General features: G+C 37.2%; 1 protein-coding gene across 1 annotated transcript in view; it reads right to left on the reverse strand.

Moving 5' to 3' along the window:
- The window catches only part of INSC (INSC spindle orientation adaptor protein), a 170,639-nt gene that overhangs the window by 79,981 nt on the left and 72,512 nt on the right, over positions 1-18,146 (reverse strand). The window contains exons 3-6 of the mRNA XM_063438881.1: positions 7,492-7,837; positions 6,189-6,241; positions 5,142-5,265; positions 2,398-2,511 (exon numbers count right to left, since the gene is read on the reverse strand). Of these exons, the coding sequence (XP_063294951.1) occupies positions 2,398-2,511; positions 5,142-5,265; positions 6,189-6,241; positions 7,492-7,837 (637 nt within the window). The remainder of the gene's footprint in view (positions 1-2,397; positions 2,512-5,141; positions 5,266-6,188; positions 6,242-7,491; positions 7,838-18,146) is intronic.

Below are 18,146 nucleotides of genomic sequence, written 5' to 3' on the forward strand. Positions count from 1 at the left end.
CTCCAGGGTTGGTACTGTGTGATAAGTGCATACCTGCAGTCATGTAGCCTTATGGAACAAACGCAGCTTAGGGGAAAGGGGCCTTGACATGGCTTGGAGCCGGGCGTAGGTGGACCTTAGTGGTAACTGGGGAACAATTGTTTGGGGGCAGGGCTGGTATATATAGACCACCCATTTTAGAATTCTGTCATTACTAATTAACTCTCCAAACTGAGTTTGTCCCTCCCTCGGTTCAGCATGAATAATCACTGTTAATTTACTTACTTTAGACCATCCAAGATGGAGCAGCATAATTTCTGGTTTTCTTGGTAGTTTGATGTTGCAGGTCATTGCCTATTATTATTGACATGTGGGAGATTTTTTAATGTTTGGTTGAGGGTTGGTGTGGGCAATAACTTTAGTATGTTTGTTTTGTGTTGTCCTAAATGTAAGATGTTCGGAAGCCAATTCTCTACTTTGTGAGAAAACCCTTAGTGTTTAAACCTATTTCTATCACTAGGGGCAGTATAGTAGCTCTGTGGAATCTGGCTCATAAATATCATTCATTGTTCAGCTTTGGAAATGTAATCTCTTTTCAAATGTTGGGGTCACTGCACTTAATGTGTTCCGGCGTCACGAATAGACCCTCTTCGCAATCCGCAGGGCATTAGTCAGATTGCAAATCAGTGAAAGTTCAGACTCACGTTAAAATAAATTAAAGTTTATTCCTTTTTACCTTTTTGGGTGACACCTCGAAAGCAGTTTAATGCACAGCCTTTTTTTTATTTTTTATTAAATTCTGTAATAATTCTGTTCCTTTTTAGTGAGGAATTTTCATTTAACACTCCTTGATTTCCCTCTTAACACTATGTGTGTTCATTCATTAAACAGTGAGCTGATAAATGCAAAACTGCAGCCCAAAGTAGTTTAAATCGGTTATTTTTTTATTTATATATCACTTTTGTTTGAATAGGTCTTGCTCGATTCTCCTGCTGTGCAATTTAGCCAGTCCAACCATTAAATAATGATATTTTATTAACAAGGAATCCTAAAAAACATTTTATTGTTTATCCTCCCTGCTAATACTATTAATGCATGTCTTTTTTTAAAATACTTGGCACAATTATATATAAAATCATCTTACTGAAAAGCAAGTGGCGCTAATCAACTTATTGAGCCCAATGGCTTGCCAAATTATAATTCATCTGACAATAATTTTCCCATGATTCATCACTTTGTTGCCACATACTGGCAGCTGCCATTTTGTCAACGAGTCCCTAGTGACATTAAGTTGTGCTTATAATTTTGGTTTTGGAACCTTTTGAAGTTAAAATGCTGTCAGACTCACACATTCAAGCAATTCTCCTAAGCTGGTAACATTTCAATAAAGAGAGAAAACAGGAAAATAAAACTAAATGCCATCATATGAGCAAACCATCTCTTTTAAGGAGGCAGTTCAGTGTTGGACTCATCTTATGTGAATACTGGATAAAATCATGATCCTATCTCAGTTCAAGATTATTATTTTTTTTCAAATAAAATTATTTAATTATCTTTGCCTACTGGGCGACTTCACTACCCATGTAGACCTCAATTTAATATTATTAGATACGTTTTATAAATTATTTGAAAAAAACTTTTCAAATAATTTATTTATTTTGATTTCATTTTATATATTGATATATATTTTATGTCTGAAAATATTACTATACGCGTACCAACCTAGCAAAGCGTTTTGCCATATTAAAAAACAGCAAGTAATCAATAAATGATAAATTAAAAAAAAAAAGATAAGAAGGGGGCTCTGCTTAGACAGTCAAGAGTTCTAAGAGGCATATGATACATGGTTGTCTGACTAATATAAGGACAACTCAACAAACTTCAACACAAATTATTTAAGACATTGACTTCGTGACTATTATTTTTAATTGTTAAACAAAGCTTTTAACCCATTCTTCAAATGTATTATACTACATATTAAATAACTTTCTGAAGGTAAGCTATATTGGACTAGTCACTAAACAAAATACTACTCTATGCAAAGTAGGTCTTTGTTATTAAAGTGCACTTACCAGGGGTATAGTAAATACAATCTGTCCAACTAATAGAGGCCAAATTACATAGTGTGAGCACCTAATTATAGACAGCTATCTGTACAATATTTGGATAAATGCCACCAGATAGTAGAAACACATACAAATCAATATGAAAAATTCTGCAAGACTAACATGTTAGTTGTTCCAAATGGCAGCCCCATTACCTTGTTCAGTAAGCTACGTAATGATAAAATATACCTCCCTTACTGGGCTACTGTGGTGAGTACATTATAAAACAATTGACATTTAAATAATTATACTCTGCTGGGCTTGTTCCTCTGATTAGTTTATCTGAACTAATGTAACCTGTGATGCACATTACCTGGGCTACGAGCTGACACAGTCGAGAACCTTCTTTGGTCAGACTAAAGAGCCGGTGGATGGCGGACTCCATACTCTGTACATTGTCACACATCTCCAGCTGTTTGACCAGATTCTGTAAAAGGGAAGAAATCAGTACATCGAATGATATAGCAGGAACATTCGCATAAGTGCTGGAAGATCTGGGGCAACGCTCAGCCCAACCCTACAAAATCCATCAGTTCTAGGAATCTGTATGCATTTTACATTTATCAAGTGGTATCGAAATTAGTTTTCTATTATACACCTAAAAATATAAAAAATGTATCTGTAGTTTCATGCTAAGCACTATAACTCTCTCAAATTATGTTCTGACGCAAAAAGGCAAAAACTACAAAAAGCTACAAAATGAATAAGGAGAATAAAAAAATAAAGTTAACCAGAGTTGTGAAAGCAAATAAAGACATTATACACTGCTTTATGATTAAAGGATGAATTTGATTATCAATATATAGTCAATAATGATTCTTTGCAGGCAAATTTAGGAATTATTCCAAGTAGAGGGATTGTGGAAGGGCTACATGTGGATGGTAGTTGGGGCATAGAATACTGAATGATGTCCAACAGAGGACATAGTTTACACCAACAATCAGGACTCTGTTAGGATTACATTTATATGATCACAGCTCCTGCACTTTCCGCTAATAGAGGAGGAAGAGAGCCAATTGGGGCAGGTTTAGTCCAACCCTTCACGAAGCATCCAGGGACTCGTTTTGGTAATCACTTACTCCATCTGGGGCAGTATACTTCCCTGGGAGAAGTGGGGTGTCCGATGGGATCTCCAAAGTCTTAGGGGGAGGGCTTGAGCCTGCACCCGATTTATGCATTCTCGGCCATCCTAAGCAATGCCCCAATCCCAGCTCATGCTGGGACCTGGAGGTGGTACTGGAAGACCGGCATGATCTAAATAAGCACTCATTTCTAAAGAACAGAATGATCTGGGCAAGTTGCACATTAATTTTATGTTCTCAGTGTTTTTCACATTTATTCTGTGCTGTATTTCGGTTGTGACCTTTGACTTTTGTCCCATAACTGTGTATTTTGTTTATTCACTTCGGACCTACTGCCTATTTGGATCTTGGATCTCGTGCCTGTTTAACTGAATTTGAGCCTTGCCTCCTAGACTCTTGACCTTGGAATGGACTTTGCCTTCAAATCTGTCCCTTATTTCCCATTGTCCCGCTAATAGAGCTCCCATTATTACCAACGTGACAGGCTCATTGTCCAAAACATATCTGTACAATTTTTTTCTTATATCTGCCATAACCTATCCCTCTGATATCAGCAGATATTTCTACTGCAAACAGGCATGAATAGACATATATGGTATAGTTATCACTAGGAGCTTTGGACATTGTGACAAGTTATTTTAAATTAATAACACCCACCTGGTCAAGGGTCATGTAAGGTTCTTCCTTACATTTTATTAACCATCTTCCATAGGATCATGGCTGGATCTCCAGACAGAGACCAAAGAAATAGATAGAAAGAGACCAGAGGCAGAGGGAAACATATAAGGGTTTCACGAGGAATGGGTGACATCAAGTGATGTATATTGTCATGTGACATTAAACTATGCCTCTGTCGGAGATGGAACTTTAAATCCAATCATGATCACCATACCCTAAAATAAGTAGAACCTCAAGAGATACCTGTCTCACTACATTTACACCAGTTGGAGCCACCAGAGAACATGGAATGGAACTAAAACTTTGCTACAATGTGAAGATCAAATATTCCTCTCAAAAGGAAGGTTAGTTTTTTGTTTTCTTTTCAGTCATTGATGGAAAAACAATATAAAAAAATACAAATTAGACATTCAAGGTAATAAACAATATCAAGGCTGAAACCCAGTACAAGGTCTTTACAGAACGTCGAATGCTGACACAAAGGGACAATAATTAATTATTCAGGGTTTGGGATTTTTTGGTAAATAATACATTAAGCTTTTTTTCTCAGTTTTAAAGAAGTGCTTGCATGATGTAAGATCTTAGAAAGAAATAATGGAATGGCATAATGACAACAAAATGCAGCTTCTTCTCCACTCTGTCAGTAAAATGACCTTAGACAGACATGTGGCTCCAAGAGAAAGCATTACATCATGGAACAAAATAATTCATGTTTAATTACTGTACGCTGGAGGACAAGACATTTCTCCGATCGTAGAAATCGCACCCTGAAATTCTCATTGTGTTTCACTGTTTTGCATTGAACATTAGCTGATTTTAACACTACTCTTTTTTTCACATTTCTTTTCAATACAAACACGTAACTAATTTATAGTTAGCTCTCTATATGTGTATACATGTGTTTACATTGACTTACCGTACAATGTAATAAATTAAAGTACCAGGGCACCGCTGAGCGATAGGTCAGATATAAACTCTTTTACGGCCTGATCTGTTTAATGGCCATATCATTTGAGGCTTTTTTGACTCTTCAGAATGCTGGGGATTAGATGCACTGTGTTTGTGCAGTCTTATATTGAGGTTTGCTGAATTTAATATCCTATGTTATTCACTAAACAAAGAACTGTGGCAAATCAAAAAAGGAATTATAAAATTTAGACCAAAATACTCCATATCTTATTTTTTCCTCTTGGAAATGCATTTTCCTATTTTTTAAAGCAAATAACGGTTTAGTAAAATTAATATTCTTCTATGTATGACTCTGTTACAAAAAGTATCTTTTTCACATATTTCTTACCTTTATTTCTTGCATTAAAGCAAGATTGATCAGTTGACTAAAGTACTGTCCAACACACGTCAGAGTGTCATTAATGTGCAATTTCATGGACGATAGTGCTTCGTCGTCATTGGTCTGCGTACATCTGCATCTCATAACAAAGCAAAGAAACGTTTTAATTAGGCTTGTGAAAATCTTGAACTAACTTCATGTTAATCTATTGCCCACATTCTGGACAACAGTGGGCAAAAAAAAATAATTATATATATATTACAATTATTTTTTTTCTTGAAAAAGTTCCTGCAAAATGTTAGCGGACAAATTTATATTTTCTAACAAATAACAAAAGGGGCAATATTAATAAACAAGAATTGGAAAATCGATAATTAGGAAATAATAAAGAATGATTTGTTTTAATAGCAGACAATATATTGGGTACTGTCTCCTGAGATACGATGATCGTGACTGAATCACTATACTAAACTGGGCCCATCAATGATTGCAACTATTCTCTTAGAGATTCGGATTTCCGAAGACATTGTGCTATCACCCTATTTGGAGAAGAAAGAAATCAGGGATCTCTCTCCAAACCTTAACCCTTGTAGCAGTTCTGAAATCCTGGATTTCTAATGTATATTAACTTTACAGAGTGGGAATATGCTTTATTTTCTAAATATAAAACCATCTGCAGGCTCGTTATTTAATGCTAGAATCTTATTTTTTTGTATTATATTTTTTGCATTTTAGACTCTACTTTATACATTTTGTGCATGGAATTCTACACAAAATAATGACTTACTACGAATCATTCATAGAACTTTTTTTTTTTTTAAATGATCATTTTTGAAGTACACAGATATTGTCACGTGTCTTTAACATCTATTTCTTGCTACTGAATAATTGAGGTTTATTGCAATTGCATAATACAAACAGTAAATGATGAATGTTTGTGGGTAGTTATCTGTCCTCGTTAATATATATATATTAACATTCTAGCTGCCCTTACGATATAGTTTTCAAAATGAATCACGAAAAACTTCTAGAATTTGTTCTATAAATGAACTTTACCTCTCAGTAATGTCTGTGAGTTCGGAACACTTGTCCATAAGAATAGATTCATACTGCAAGCAAAGGTAACAGATTTTGTGACTATTTCTATATAGAACAAAGGCAGAACGCATTAAACAAAACAATATTAAAATATGTTAATATTCTGTAAGGGTCATGTGAGAACAGAAATATAAAAAACGTATCATTCCACACTATCTATAAATAGTCAAATATATGTCAGTGACAGAAAACTGTGCATTAGGCATCTGGCCGTCATTTCTACGTATCCGGAGGTTTTTTCTGCTTTTTTTTTTTTTATATATAATTGTGTTCTCTTTTCTGTAAAACGACTTAATTAAGAGTTATTATTCTGTTTTGAAACCTGATAGCACACATTATTTTTTCCATAATTTACGCCAATCCAAAGTGACAATTACAGTGATAAGAGTCTGTGAGTGCACAAATCGCTTGTATGAATTTACGCAACTCAATACGATGGAACTGACCTTTCAAATTGCAAGCAGAGAATTCGGTTCTTGCTTTGCTTTGGAAAAAGGTAAATTATGGAAAGCAATTTGGTAAACTTAGTAAAAAATCCCTGCCTGTGATTTAACTGTTTCAGTGTTATCTGTCATCAATAGTTTGCTCGAGAATCAACCAAAGGGTTAAATGTATCACGAATTCCTACGGACCCAGCAAGGCTGTCCTGATTAGGAACCCAGGAACCGCAATCCTAGTGTGAAGATCTAGAATGTTAGTTTAGTTATTGTATGACTGTGAGTGATGGGGTCGCTGTGCATGATATGTAGTGAAAGAATAAAGTAAAGAATAGAATGGCACAATTAGCAATGATGTACGGTGCTCAAATGCAACTTTTTCACACAATGCAGGTTGGGCAGCAGGGCATATCTGACACCATAACCACTACAGTGTGCTGTAGTGTTTATGGTGCTTGGAATGTTCTTTGAAGGCCATCTAGGCCAGGGGTGCCCAAAAGGAAGATCCTCAGATGTTTTAGAACTACAGCTTCCATGATGCTTTGTCGTTCTAAAGGCATGCAAAGTCATGCAAAGTATCATGGGAGTTGTAGTTCTACAATATCTGGGGATCTACCTTTTGGGCACCCATGATCTAGGCTGAAATGTTGTCTTTTGTGACAACTGTGACTGAGTAAAAGTAATAATGTTGGGGAGTGGAGGGGTGAGAAGGCAGCAAGATCATCCAGCAGGACAGTATCGTATTAATACTCTAACAATCTGCAGAGTAAAATGCAATCATTAGTCAGTTAACGAAACCCAACAGCAATCAATGTAGCACCTACCTGATGCATTTCGCCGCTGGACGTTTTAGTAAACGTGTTGTACTCTTTAATCATTGATCGTACATGGCAGTTGGTCCTCATGGTCATGGTATGGATCCGTCTCCATTTGTTTTTTTCTAACTTTTGAACAATTTTTGTCAGTTCCGTGCTAATAATCCAAGCTCTCTTCAGCAGCATTTCCAAACTATTTTGCATGTTTTCTTGTGGGGAAAACATGAGTTCGCTTTGGGAATCATCTTCCACACTGATTGGTTTCGACTGGAGAATGCACATGCATTCACACTCAGTCATCAACATCAACTCATCCATCCATCGCTGAACTGAATCCACTTGCATGAGGTGCATGCTGAAATGTGGGCAAACAGCATTTTAGAATAAATCAGACAATTAACCATACTAGCATGATACATGCAAAGGCATTAACGTCCCAAAATAAGAACAAACAATTGACGTGTGCACAGGGAAAAAATTCAGTTCTGGAGACAACCAATCACGTGATGGTTCTCCCGACCACGGTATGGTTCTACTCATCCAAATATCATCCATGATATATAAGTGTTATATATAGATTTTGCAGTACACGGAAAAATCACAGATCAAGTTCACAGATCAAGAGAGAAAAAGTAATCAATAGAAGGAAAAATAGGTGGAGCAGTGATATATCTATATTTATAAATGTATTACATATATAATGAATAATTGTATAGAAATGGTTAACAACTCCTCATGCTTTTCCCTTTATTGGTCACCTCTCACTTAAATCAATGTTTAGTGACTGTCCCCTTGCCACCTATCATCTATTTTCCTGTAAATCATCTCTATTGTTGATGCCACTAGCAGAACCCCGAATCCAGAAGCAAACAACATATTCGATCATCACACAAGTAATTTGTCCGTATGGCACTTCAGAGATACGGAATTCGGCCAAACAGACAATCTGCCTAAATTTGGATGAACTGTAATTTGAACGAAATTGAATGCACAAGTCTAACAAACAAATTAAAATGTAACTATGCCCCTAAACATTACCTAAGGTATAGAGTAGAACTTTAGAAATATTACATAATTGAAAAACACCTCTACTTTTGATAATGGGAAATTTATTTAAATTAGGCCTGGATTTAATAAGCTTTCTAAACGATTTAATTCCAAATTACTCCGGAAAAATCCCCATAGACAATACTGGTGATTTCTGTAAATAGATAATTTCAAAAGTTTATATAACAGCATTGAACCATTTCAAAAGTTTATTAACCCCTTAAGACCGCAGCCAAATGTACAAGTTGTGATCCAAAAAAACGTAAACAAAACCTGGCATTTGCGCTATATGTCTGTCCAACCATAATTCACCTCTTTCATATTAAATGCACCCCCCATTATTATATATAATTTTATTCAGGGGAAACTGGGCTTTCGTTTAACATCAAATATTTAGGTATGGAACATAATTTAATATGAAAAAAATATTTTAAAAATGGGAGAAAATAAGAATTTTTTAAATTTTTTTAGTTCTTTTTTTTAGTTTTTTAGTTCTACGTGACATTCTAACTGTGAATGTCATAATACTGTTTGCTTTTACTGCAATACAATACACATATTTGTATTCAGCGATGTCTCGCGTGTAAAACAGTACCCCCTATGTACAGGTTTTATGGTGTTTTGGGAAGTTACAGGGTCAAATATAGCGTGTTACATATTTCAGTTTTTTTACATTGAAATTCGCCAGATTGGTTACGTTGCCTTTGAGACCATATGGTAGCCCAGAAATAAGCCCAGAAATAAGAATTACCCCCATGATGGCATACCATTTGCAAAAGTAGACAACCTAAGGTATTGCAAATTGAGTATGTCCAGTCTTTTTTAGTAGCCACTTGGTCACAAACACTGGCCAAAGTTAGTGTTAATATTTGAAAATGCAAAAAACTAATTTGAACGCAAATTTTGGCCAGTGTTTGTGACTAAGTGGCTACTAAAAAAACTGAACATACCCTATTTGCAATACCCTGGGTTGTCTACTATTGCAAATGGTATGCCATCATGGGGATAATTTTCATTCCTGGGCTACCATACGGTCTCAAAGGCAACCTGGCGAATTTTAATGTGAAAAAACTGAAACGCAAACCTTATATTTTACTCTGTAACTTTTGAAAACACCATAAAACCTGTACATGAGGGGTACTGTTATACTCCGGAGACTTCGCTGAACACAAATATTAGTGTTTCAAAACAGTAAAACGTATCACAACAATTATATCGTCAGTGTAAGTGCCATTTGTGTGTGAAAAATGCAAAAAATGTCACTGTCACTGACGATATCGTCGTTGTAATATATTTTACTGTTTTGAAACACTAATATTTGTGTTCAGCGAAGTCTTCCGAGTAAAACAGTACCCATGTACAGGTTTCATGGTGTCTTGGAAAGTTACAGAGTTAAATATAGTGCTAGACAATGTAATTCCCTGAACTTTTGGCCTGGGTTGGCAGGCAGGTCCTGCAAATTGTAATTAATAAAATGACCTAATTATGTAAAATTATTACATAAATATATGCGTAGAATTATTATATATATATGTGTGTGTATATATATATGTGTGTATATATATGTATATAATTTTTTTTTATTATTTTCATTTATATATAGGTATATACATAGTGATATATACGTATATACTTATGTATATAGATATATATATTATTTCGTTCTACATGTATTTTGATATCAATATATATATATTAATTTTAAAATACAGTTAGAACGAAATTACGCATGTTTATATATTTTTTATCTATTTTTTTTAATTATTTTTTTATTATTTTTTTTATTTATTTTTTTAACGTATTTATATATTTATTTATTTTTATTATATATAAATATATATAATGAAAATTATATATATATTTAATCAATATCATTGTACGTGTATTTTGATATTAATATATATATATAATTATGTATATATTAATATTAAAATACACGTAGACAGTGTATGCATATTTATGTGTATGTGTGTATATGTGTGTATATATATACTTAGATCATATATATAATAAATATATATATGATCTAAGTATATATAATTTATTTTTACACTGTTTTAACATTTATTTATTTTTTTTCAGACAGCAGGGGGAGTACCTGTCATTACAGGCACTCCCCCTGCTGGCAATGCTTTGGACGGCTATGCCGTCCATGTGATCGCGGGGTCCTCGCAAGGACCTCGCGATCACATGGCCCTGGGCGGCTGAAGAGGACGCAGGGGGACTCCCTGGGCTCCCAGGTAAGTCCCCCATACCGCGATCGCCGGCGTGGGATCGCCGGCGACCGGGTAAGTACATAAGATCGCAGGACGTACTATGCCGTCCTGCGGCTTTTAGAGCCACCAAAATAAGGACGGCATAGTATGTCCTGCGGTCTTAAGGGGTTAAATCAGGACCTTAATCGGTGTCTGAATCGGTAGTTTAATCACTAGCAAGTTAATAGTAGGTAGCCCACAATAAATTCTGTCCAGGAGCGCAAACATACACTTACTTTTTATGAGTTTAGGTAAAGTTATACTAAAGTATCACTTGCCACAGTATCACATTCGAAGAACAAATTGTAAGAGAAGTAAAAACACAAAACAATATATAGATCGATTGGCAGAATTGTACGGTTTGACTATAATCTCTTGACAAATAATTTTACCTTCTTTGTTTTAAATTTCCCCATTCTAGGTTGTGAAATTCTTGAATATGTCTGGATTTTTATCTCATCCCCTGCTACCTTTTCTAAAAAAGAATTGTTACCATTTTGTGCTGCATTTTTGTTGTGTTTACTGTGAACCACAGAAGACCACATTGTCTGTGGGTTATTTGTCTCTGTCCAATATTCAAGTTCAATGAGCATATTTTATATTTCCACGAGAAGCGCATTTGTAGTCTTCAGATGGTCAGTGCTGCCGAGTCGGCATATCACAAGTACTTTATAAGTATTGTGTCGTTCAGGGGTGCCTAAAAGGTAGATGTTGTAGAACTAAAACTTCTGTGATGCTTTGCAATCCTTTAGAATGATACGGCATCATGGAAGCTGCAGTTGTAAAACATCTGGGGATCTACCTTTTGGGCACCCCTGGTGTGGATCAGGATCTTTCCAAATAGAGGCATTTTTATTGCTGAATCTAGCAAACTATATAACCACAAGGAGACCGCTTGGCTGCCAGATGTTGCTGGATTCAGCATGTGAAATAGAAAGCATACTAACTCTTACTACACATGCAAACCATATGATAATCGTTCGGAGAGAAGGCAGACATATGGCAATCCATGCCTTATGGTAACACTGCCGGGCATTGAATTAATCCATGAAAAACAAATACATTGAAACCGTTATCTGCCAGTTACATTTTTAATCAAAGAGTTCAGTTACCTTAAACTTCTCATTAAATAATACAAATATTTTTTACAAATCAATTGTCTTCCTATTTGCAGAGTTTCTCAACTCAGAAAAAGTTACAATCAATGGAAATACGTGTCCAATCAGGAATAAGAATTAAGAGTGTGTCGGTATATGTTCTAAATTTGGAATGTTTTTATTTCCTCTGTTTTTTTTTATTTTTTTTATTATTGAAGTTCAAATGTCCATATTAACCTGTAATTCAAATAAATAATTAAAGGAAGGAGTGGTTCAATGAATCTGCAGCCATTGCACATATTAAAATGATGGCTAGTGATTGAGAAGTTAACCTATTTGATAAATGTTTCTGAAAAGTGCACAGTTTTCTCTCGCAGCCGTCCCGAGGAGATTGATTTAGCAATGAATAATGGCGTAGAACGTCTAGTTCCAATAGAATTACAGCAATAATGAATTGCAGGGAACCCTCATGGGATTGTATTGTGATTTATACTTCCAGGAAAACCGCTAAACCTCATGTCTGGTTGGGAAATGGTTAATAAATACCTTGAAAGAAAAACTATAGAAATAATTTCTCAAAAATTAGATTGTGGAGATTCATGTTAGTCTATGGCTCATTACATCATGTATTTCCTGATTCTATGTTCGTGTGGTGAGAGTTGATCTTTTTGTCTCTCTGTTTGTTTGTTTTTGATGGTTCGTTGAGGGAATGGGAACAGTTTAACTTTCTTTTATATATTATCATGAAATGGAAATATTTCATAACTATATATATATAACTTTCATTTATCATCCAGGTATACGTCTATTTAATCATGTCACTCGTGAATTATTTCGGATTTCACATTTTCTATCACCACGCAAGTGATTTGCTTTTAAGATAATACCTTCCTACGTACAACAACCACTTGCTCTACAGAATGCTATAATTAGCTTGGTGTGGCTGTTAGGGTACCCTAGGTGGCCATAGGTAGTTTTCGGCCTCTTGTGCCTTTACATTGCTGTCCCGTGAGGTCAACTCAGCAAAGGTATTTCGCACCTCGGGTCAAATCATAGTTACTGCCTCGCTTCTCCGTCCTCTTGGCAAAGCAGTTAGGGCCTCATCAGCCACGGCCAACTTCTCGTATATCTCTTTAGCTCTCACTGAGAGGCCAACACCCCGCCACAATGCTCAGTGGCAAACCTACCCCACAGGCCAAATCATAGGTAGCCTCTCATCACCACTTGGCAACTAGTTAGGTTCCCAAGTCACCAATTTAGCTTGATCGTTTCGCCACTTGGCTTAATAAGGGTCAACCAGTACCTGGGTCTTATACAGTATCTCCCATTCTCTTTCAGGTATGGTTATAATGTTAATAAATATTTAAGAATTGGCTATGTAATGTCAACACCTAATAAGTAGAGATGTCCCGAATAGTTCGCCGGGAACTGTTGCCGGCGAACATAGCTTGTTCGCGGTCGCCGCGGCGGGCGAACATATGCGATGTTCGGTCCACCCCCTATTCGTCATCATTGAGTAAACTTTGACCCTGTACCTCACAGTCAGCAGACACATTCCAGCCAACCTGCAGCAGACCCTCCCTCCCAGACCCTCCCACCTCCATGACGAATAGGGGGCGGACCGAACATCGCATATGTTCGCCCGCCGCGGCGACCACGAACAAGCTATGTTCAATGGTGAACAGTTCCCGGCAAACTGTTCGGGACATCTCTACTAATAAGTTGTAAACTATTAAACTTTTGCCCTCTTTTTACAGGCCTACCCGAACATCAGTTCCCACCCATTACAACAGACTTATGCCACTACTACTATAACTCGGCTTATTGTCCCCGACCACAAATATATATATATATGTATATATATATATATATATATATATATATATCATTTTTTGGTAGCTCAGTAGTTAGTGCTCCTTCTGTAGTATCTCAAAGTCCCAGCAAGCCTAACTCAGACTTTCATCCTGACAAGGCCATTAAAAGGTGTGTTAACACAATAAGATGTAGAGACCAGGATCTACTTAAAAACTTGCTTCAAATAAATGCTATGCTAATATTTATTTTAATCAAAATGTGCTTGGTAGTGAATGGGTTAACAGTTCACAACAAAACAATGTTTGTGTTTTCAAGGAAGCTAATAAAATTCTCCTTTTGTCGTCAACAAAACATCCTCCTTCACAATACCTAGTTATCTCTTTCAGATTTCAAACTCAAGGGCTGTGTCAATTAGTAGCTCATATTAATGGGACACTTCACTGCATATATACAAAAACAAATAATTAAAAAGTAAAAAATCACTACTTAGTATATATAGCCCAGTGAAAACATTCATGCATTTAATTAAGCATTATTCATCCAGTATTATATCTAAAAACAGATTGCTGTAGATACATATTTATTGTCTACTTGCATACTTTCCCCTTCTAACCCCACCCAGACTTACTGTAACTGTCCAGTCACAGACTTTCCAATACAGCTCAATAAGAAGTCTTTGCAAGTCCGGTGCTCTGGACAATTGACTGCCTCTTGAGTTTATCTCCACTGAGCTAACTAACCAGGAAGTAACATGATCTGTTACCTGATTGACAGCCAGGTGGGCTTAACCAGGTTCGTTTATAAAAGCATAAAATGAAAAAAAGAGGACACACACTCTTCACACAGAGAGCATAGATAAATTGTTTCAGGGGTCTGGAGTGTGCCTTTCACGTGTTATGAGTATTATAACCAGAACCCACAGGCAAGGGCCTTCGTGGGAAATGATAAGATAAAAATCATTAATTTAAAAAAAGGAATGATCAGATGTAGATTCCTTTATACTTACTGATATTATGGAATGATATAGTTCAAATTACAGGCATTCACTTGGTCTAAAGCACCATTTACAAATTAGTTAAATTAACAAAATATTTATAGAGCTTTGTGCATGTCTTTCTCATTCTATTTTCTGCTTATTTAAAAGTAGCATATTTATCACGATGTCTGTGTACTTTATGGGCTCTGTACTGAGTACATCTGTGTTCTGTCAACAAGAAAATAAAGATAATTTATGTAATCCCACTTTAAATTACTCAGTAGCGGACTCCGCATCTTGGAGGAGCCCTACAAATGTAATTCTTTTCTTGGAATTATTGAATCTTTAATTGCAAGACAACTCAAAGTTGGATTTGATTAGGTAATTTTGTTAAAAGAAAGCAACAATCAAGAATAACAATGGCAGATATAGTGCATAGACCTCATTCCAACAAATCCTAAAGCCATCAATAAGAATCCCTCTCGTCTATTTATTTTTATTTAAGGAGTAGCCGATTGGAAAGGGTCACATAGAGAGTTATGTGCTCTGAAAACAGATACAATCTGTAAAGACAGAGTCAGCAGATACTTGTTTCACTTAGTACGATAACGCATTCTGTATAACAGTTTGATCAATGAATAAATTACATAGTGTTTGCCAATAACTGAGTAAGGATTTAAGGAAGGAAAGGAACGGTGAAGTATGTGGAATCTAAAATATACTATAAAGAAATACAAAATTCTGCATTAAATTCATTAAAAATAGAATTATTGAAAAGTCTTTGAAAGGAGTTTGCTGGAAGAAGAATGGACTATATGAGTTACTGCTGTGAATGGTGTGTAAGGGATCAAAAAATGTGACTATGAAGAAGCAGAATCCTGGGTTATCGAGGTGCTAGGACACTGTATAGACCACAGGCAAGGCATCACCTTGAATATTGTATCGTATGCAGGAAACCTTATCATCAGAAAGAGATAAATACAAGAGAAAGGACTTGACTACTGACCCATATCCTCACCAAACTGTAGCTTCCAAAATAAACACAAGAGACATACATTGTGTGGGTAGGGAAACGGCCACAGTTTCACTGATTTACATGCCAGCATTTCAACAATCAGTCAGCTGGTGATTATCCAGCAGTCAGTTCCTTTAATCTCCCTCCATGAGTCCCAAGTAGCCTCCACTCACCTTCAGCCCTTTGCAGACTGCAGGGCAATATATGTAGCCATAAACAGGCACAAAACTTCATCTTGACCTGCAGCAGGCAAAACCACTGATTGGAATCACTCCCCGAGCATTATTTGCTCAGCAAGTGCACCCCAAGCAGTAGCACAATATACACTAATTGATGCCACAGGCCGTGGAAGCGAATCCAGGAACTATTCCTTGTTTTTTAACCCTGATAGACATTGTGCTTCCAAGGATCAAAGTTCTGCTGCTCCGTTGACTTGAAGCGGTGTGTTGGACCCTGCTCCATCTCCAACCCAGTACTGGACCCTCTTTTCCTTGGGGATTGCTACAGGGCCTGTAGTATGTGCACGCTCTGACATAAAGTACACACCCTGCATCGTCTCTTCGTTGAGAATTCCATATGCACTTTGAGGCGTGCTTGATAATGCCACATCCAACTGCACCAGAAGAGAATGGCAAAAACTGAATTATGAACCTTAAGATCTACTGCCATTTTGGGCCTGCTTACTTTCCTGTCCACTGAGCTGTGGGCTTGCTTGCATTGCCAAACCCATCAGCCTCCATACTGCTCAACTGAGTCGAGTGCTAGCCTCTGCCTCAGTGCTGCCATTCGTAGCCCAAATCCTCCTCGGTGAGTCACTACTCCTCACCAGGATGGAAGATAGATGTGATGGAGGCTACGACTGTCTGTCCCTCCACTAGCTTTATGCTGCCTCTTCCAGTCCAGAGCAGCCTGGAAAAGCCCTGGGCGCTGGTTGCACCCCTTCCGTTAGGTCCTTCAGCGGACTGCGACCATGGATGTCCTGGTAAGCCTGGAGCCTTGTCACCAGCTCCTTTCTCGATAAGGTGGCCATAATGCTACCTACACACTGATTTCAACAATCTAATCCCTACTGCTTACCTTATTCCTTCAGAGCTGTACATCAACATCAGGTAATCAGCAAAAGTCAGTTAGGATACTTTAACTGCTTCTGCTGACTGGTAGGTCCCACCACTCCACCTTGTCTTAAATCGCCTCAAACACCTGCAACAATGTATCAACTAAAAATATCCAGCCCACAATCCATGTTCATCAGTTATGCTCCCTCTTCCCAGGTGTCCAGGGTGTTCCTTAATGGTGTAAAGTCAGTAGGAATGTGCATGGGCAAAAAATGAGGTTCAGTTCAGCACTTCCGAAATTCAAGACTTTGGCAATTTGGCACTTTGGTTCGGTTCGGCACTTCCGAAATTCGGGACTTCGGCTATTCGGCACTTTGGCTCTTCAGTTCGGTTCGGCACTTCCGAAATTCGGGACTTCGGCAATTCAGGACTTCGGCAATTCGGGACTTCAGCAAGTCGGGACTTCAGCAAGTCGGGACTTTGGCAAGTCGAGACTTTGGCACTTCGGCACTTTGGGACTTTGGCACTTTGGCATTTTGGCACTTCGGGACTTCGATTCCAGACTTTGGCTATTCTCTAACCCCTAACCCCTAACCCTATCCCTATCTTACCCTACTCCTAATCATAACCCTACCCCTACCACTCCCCCTACCCCTAACCCTACCCCTATCCCTTACCCTACCCCTAATCATAACACTACCACTAACCCTACCCCTAATCCTAACCTCTAAACCTACCCATAACCCTACTCACAACCCCTAACCCTATCCCTGACCCCTAATCCTACCCCTAACCCTAACCCTAAAAGTATTCCACTCTCATTGAAAATCAGATTTATTGTCAAAATTTACAGACCTGCAGCTGTTTACAATGAACCAGTCAAGCAAAAGCCATTGAACTAGAACAACACAACAAATGCTTCAAGTGGTTTCCACAAATTCAACTGAAAATGCAACTTATAATGACTTCTCCAGTCTCAAAATTATTCAACCCCGTTATGTCAAGCAACTTTATTACTTAGTAGAGCACCCTTTTGCTGTTATGACCTGCTGCAAATGAGATGCATTGCCAAACACCAGCTTCTGGCAGCTTTCCTTAGGAATCTTAGCCCATTACTCATGAGCAATGGCATCCAGTTCAGTAATATTCTTGGGTGTGCATGCTGCAACCGCCTTCATCAAATCTCACCAGAGATGTTCTATGGGGTTCAAGTCAGGTGACTGTAATGACCACTGTAGAATTATTCAGGACTGCTTCTTCAATCAAGCCTTGGTGGAATTTGAGGTATGCGAGGGATCATTGTCTTGTTGGAAGGTCCAATGACTCCCAAGCTTCAGCTTCCTCATCGACGGCATCATATTTTCTCCTAGGATTTCCTAATGCTTCAATGAATACATCTTTCCT

Source organism: Pelobates fuscus, chromosome 12 (assembly GCF_036172605.1).
Source record: "Pelobates fuscus isolate aPelFus1 chromosome 12, aPelFus1.pri, whole genome shotgun sequence".
NCBI classification, from domain to species: Eukaryota; Metazoa; Chordata; class Amphibia; order Anura; family Pelobatidae; genus Pelobates; species Pelobates fuscus.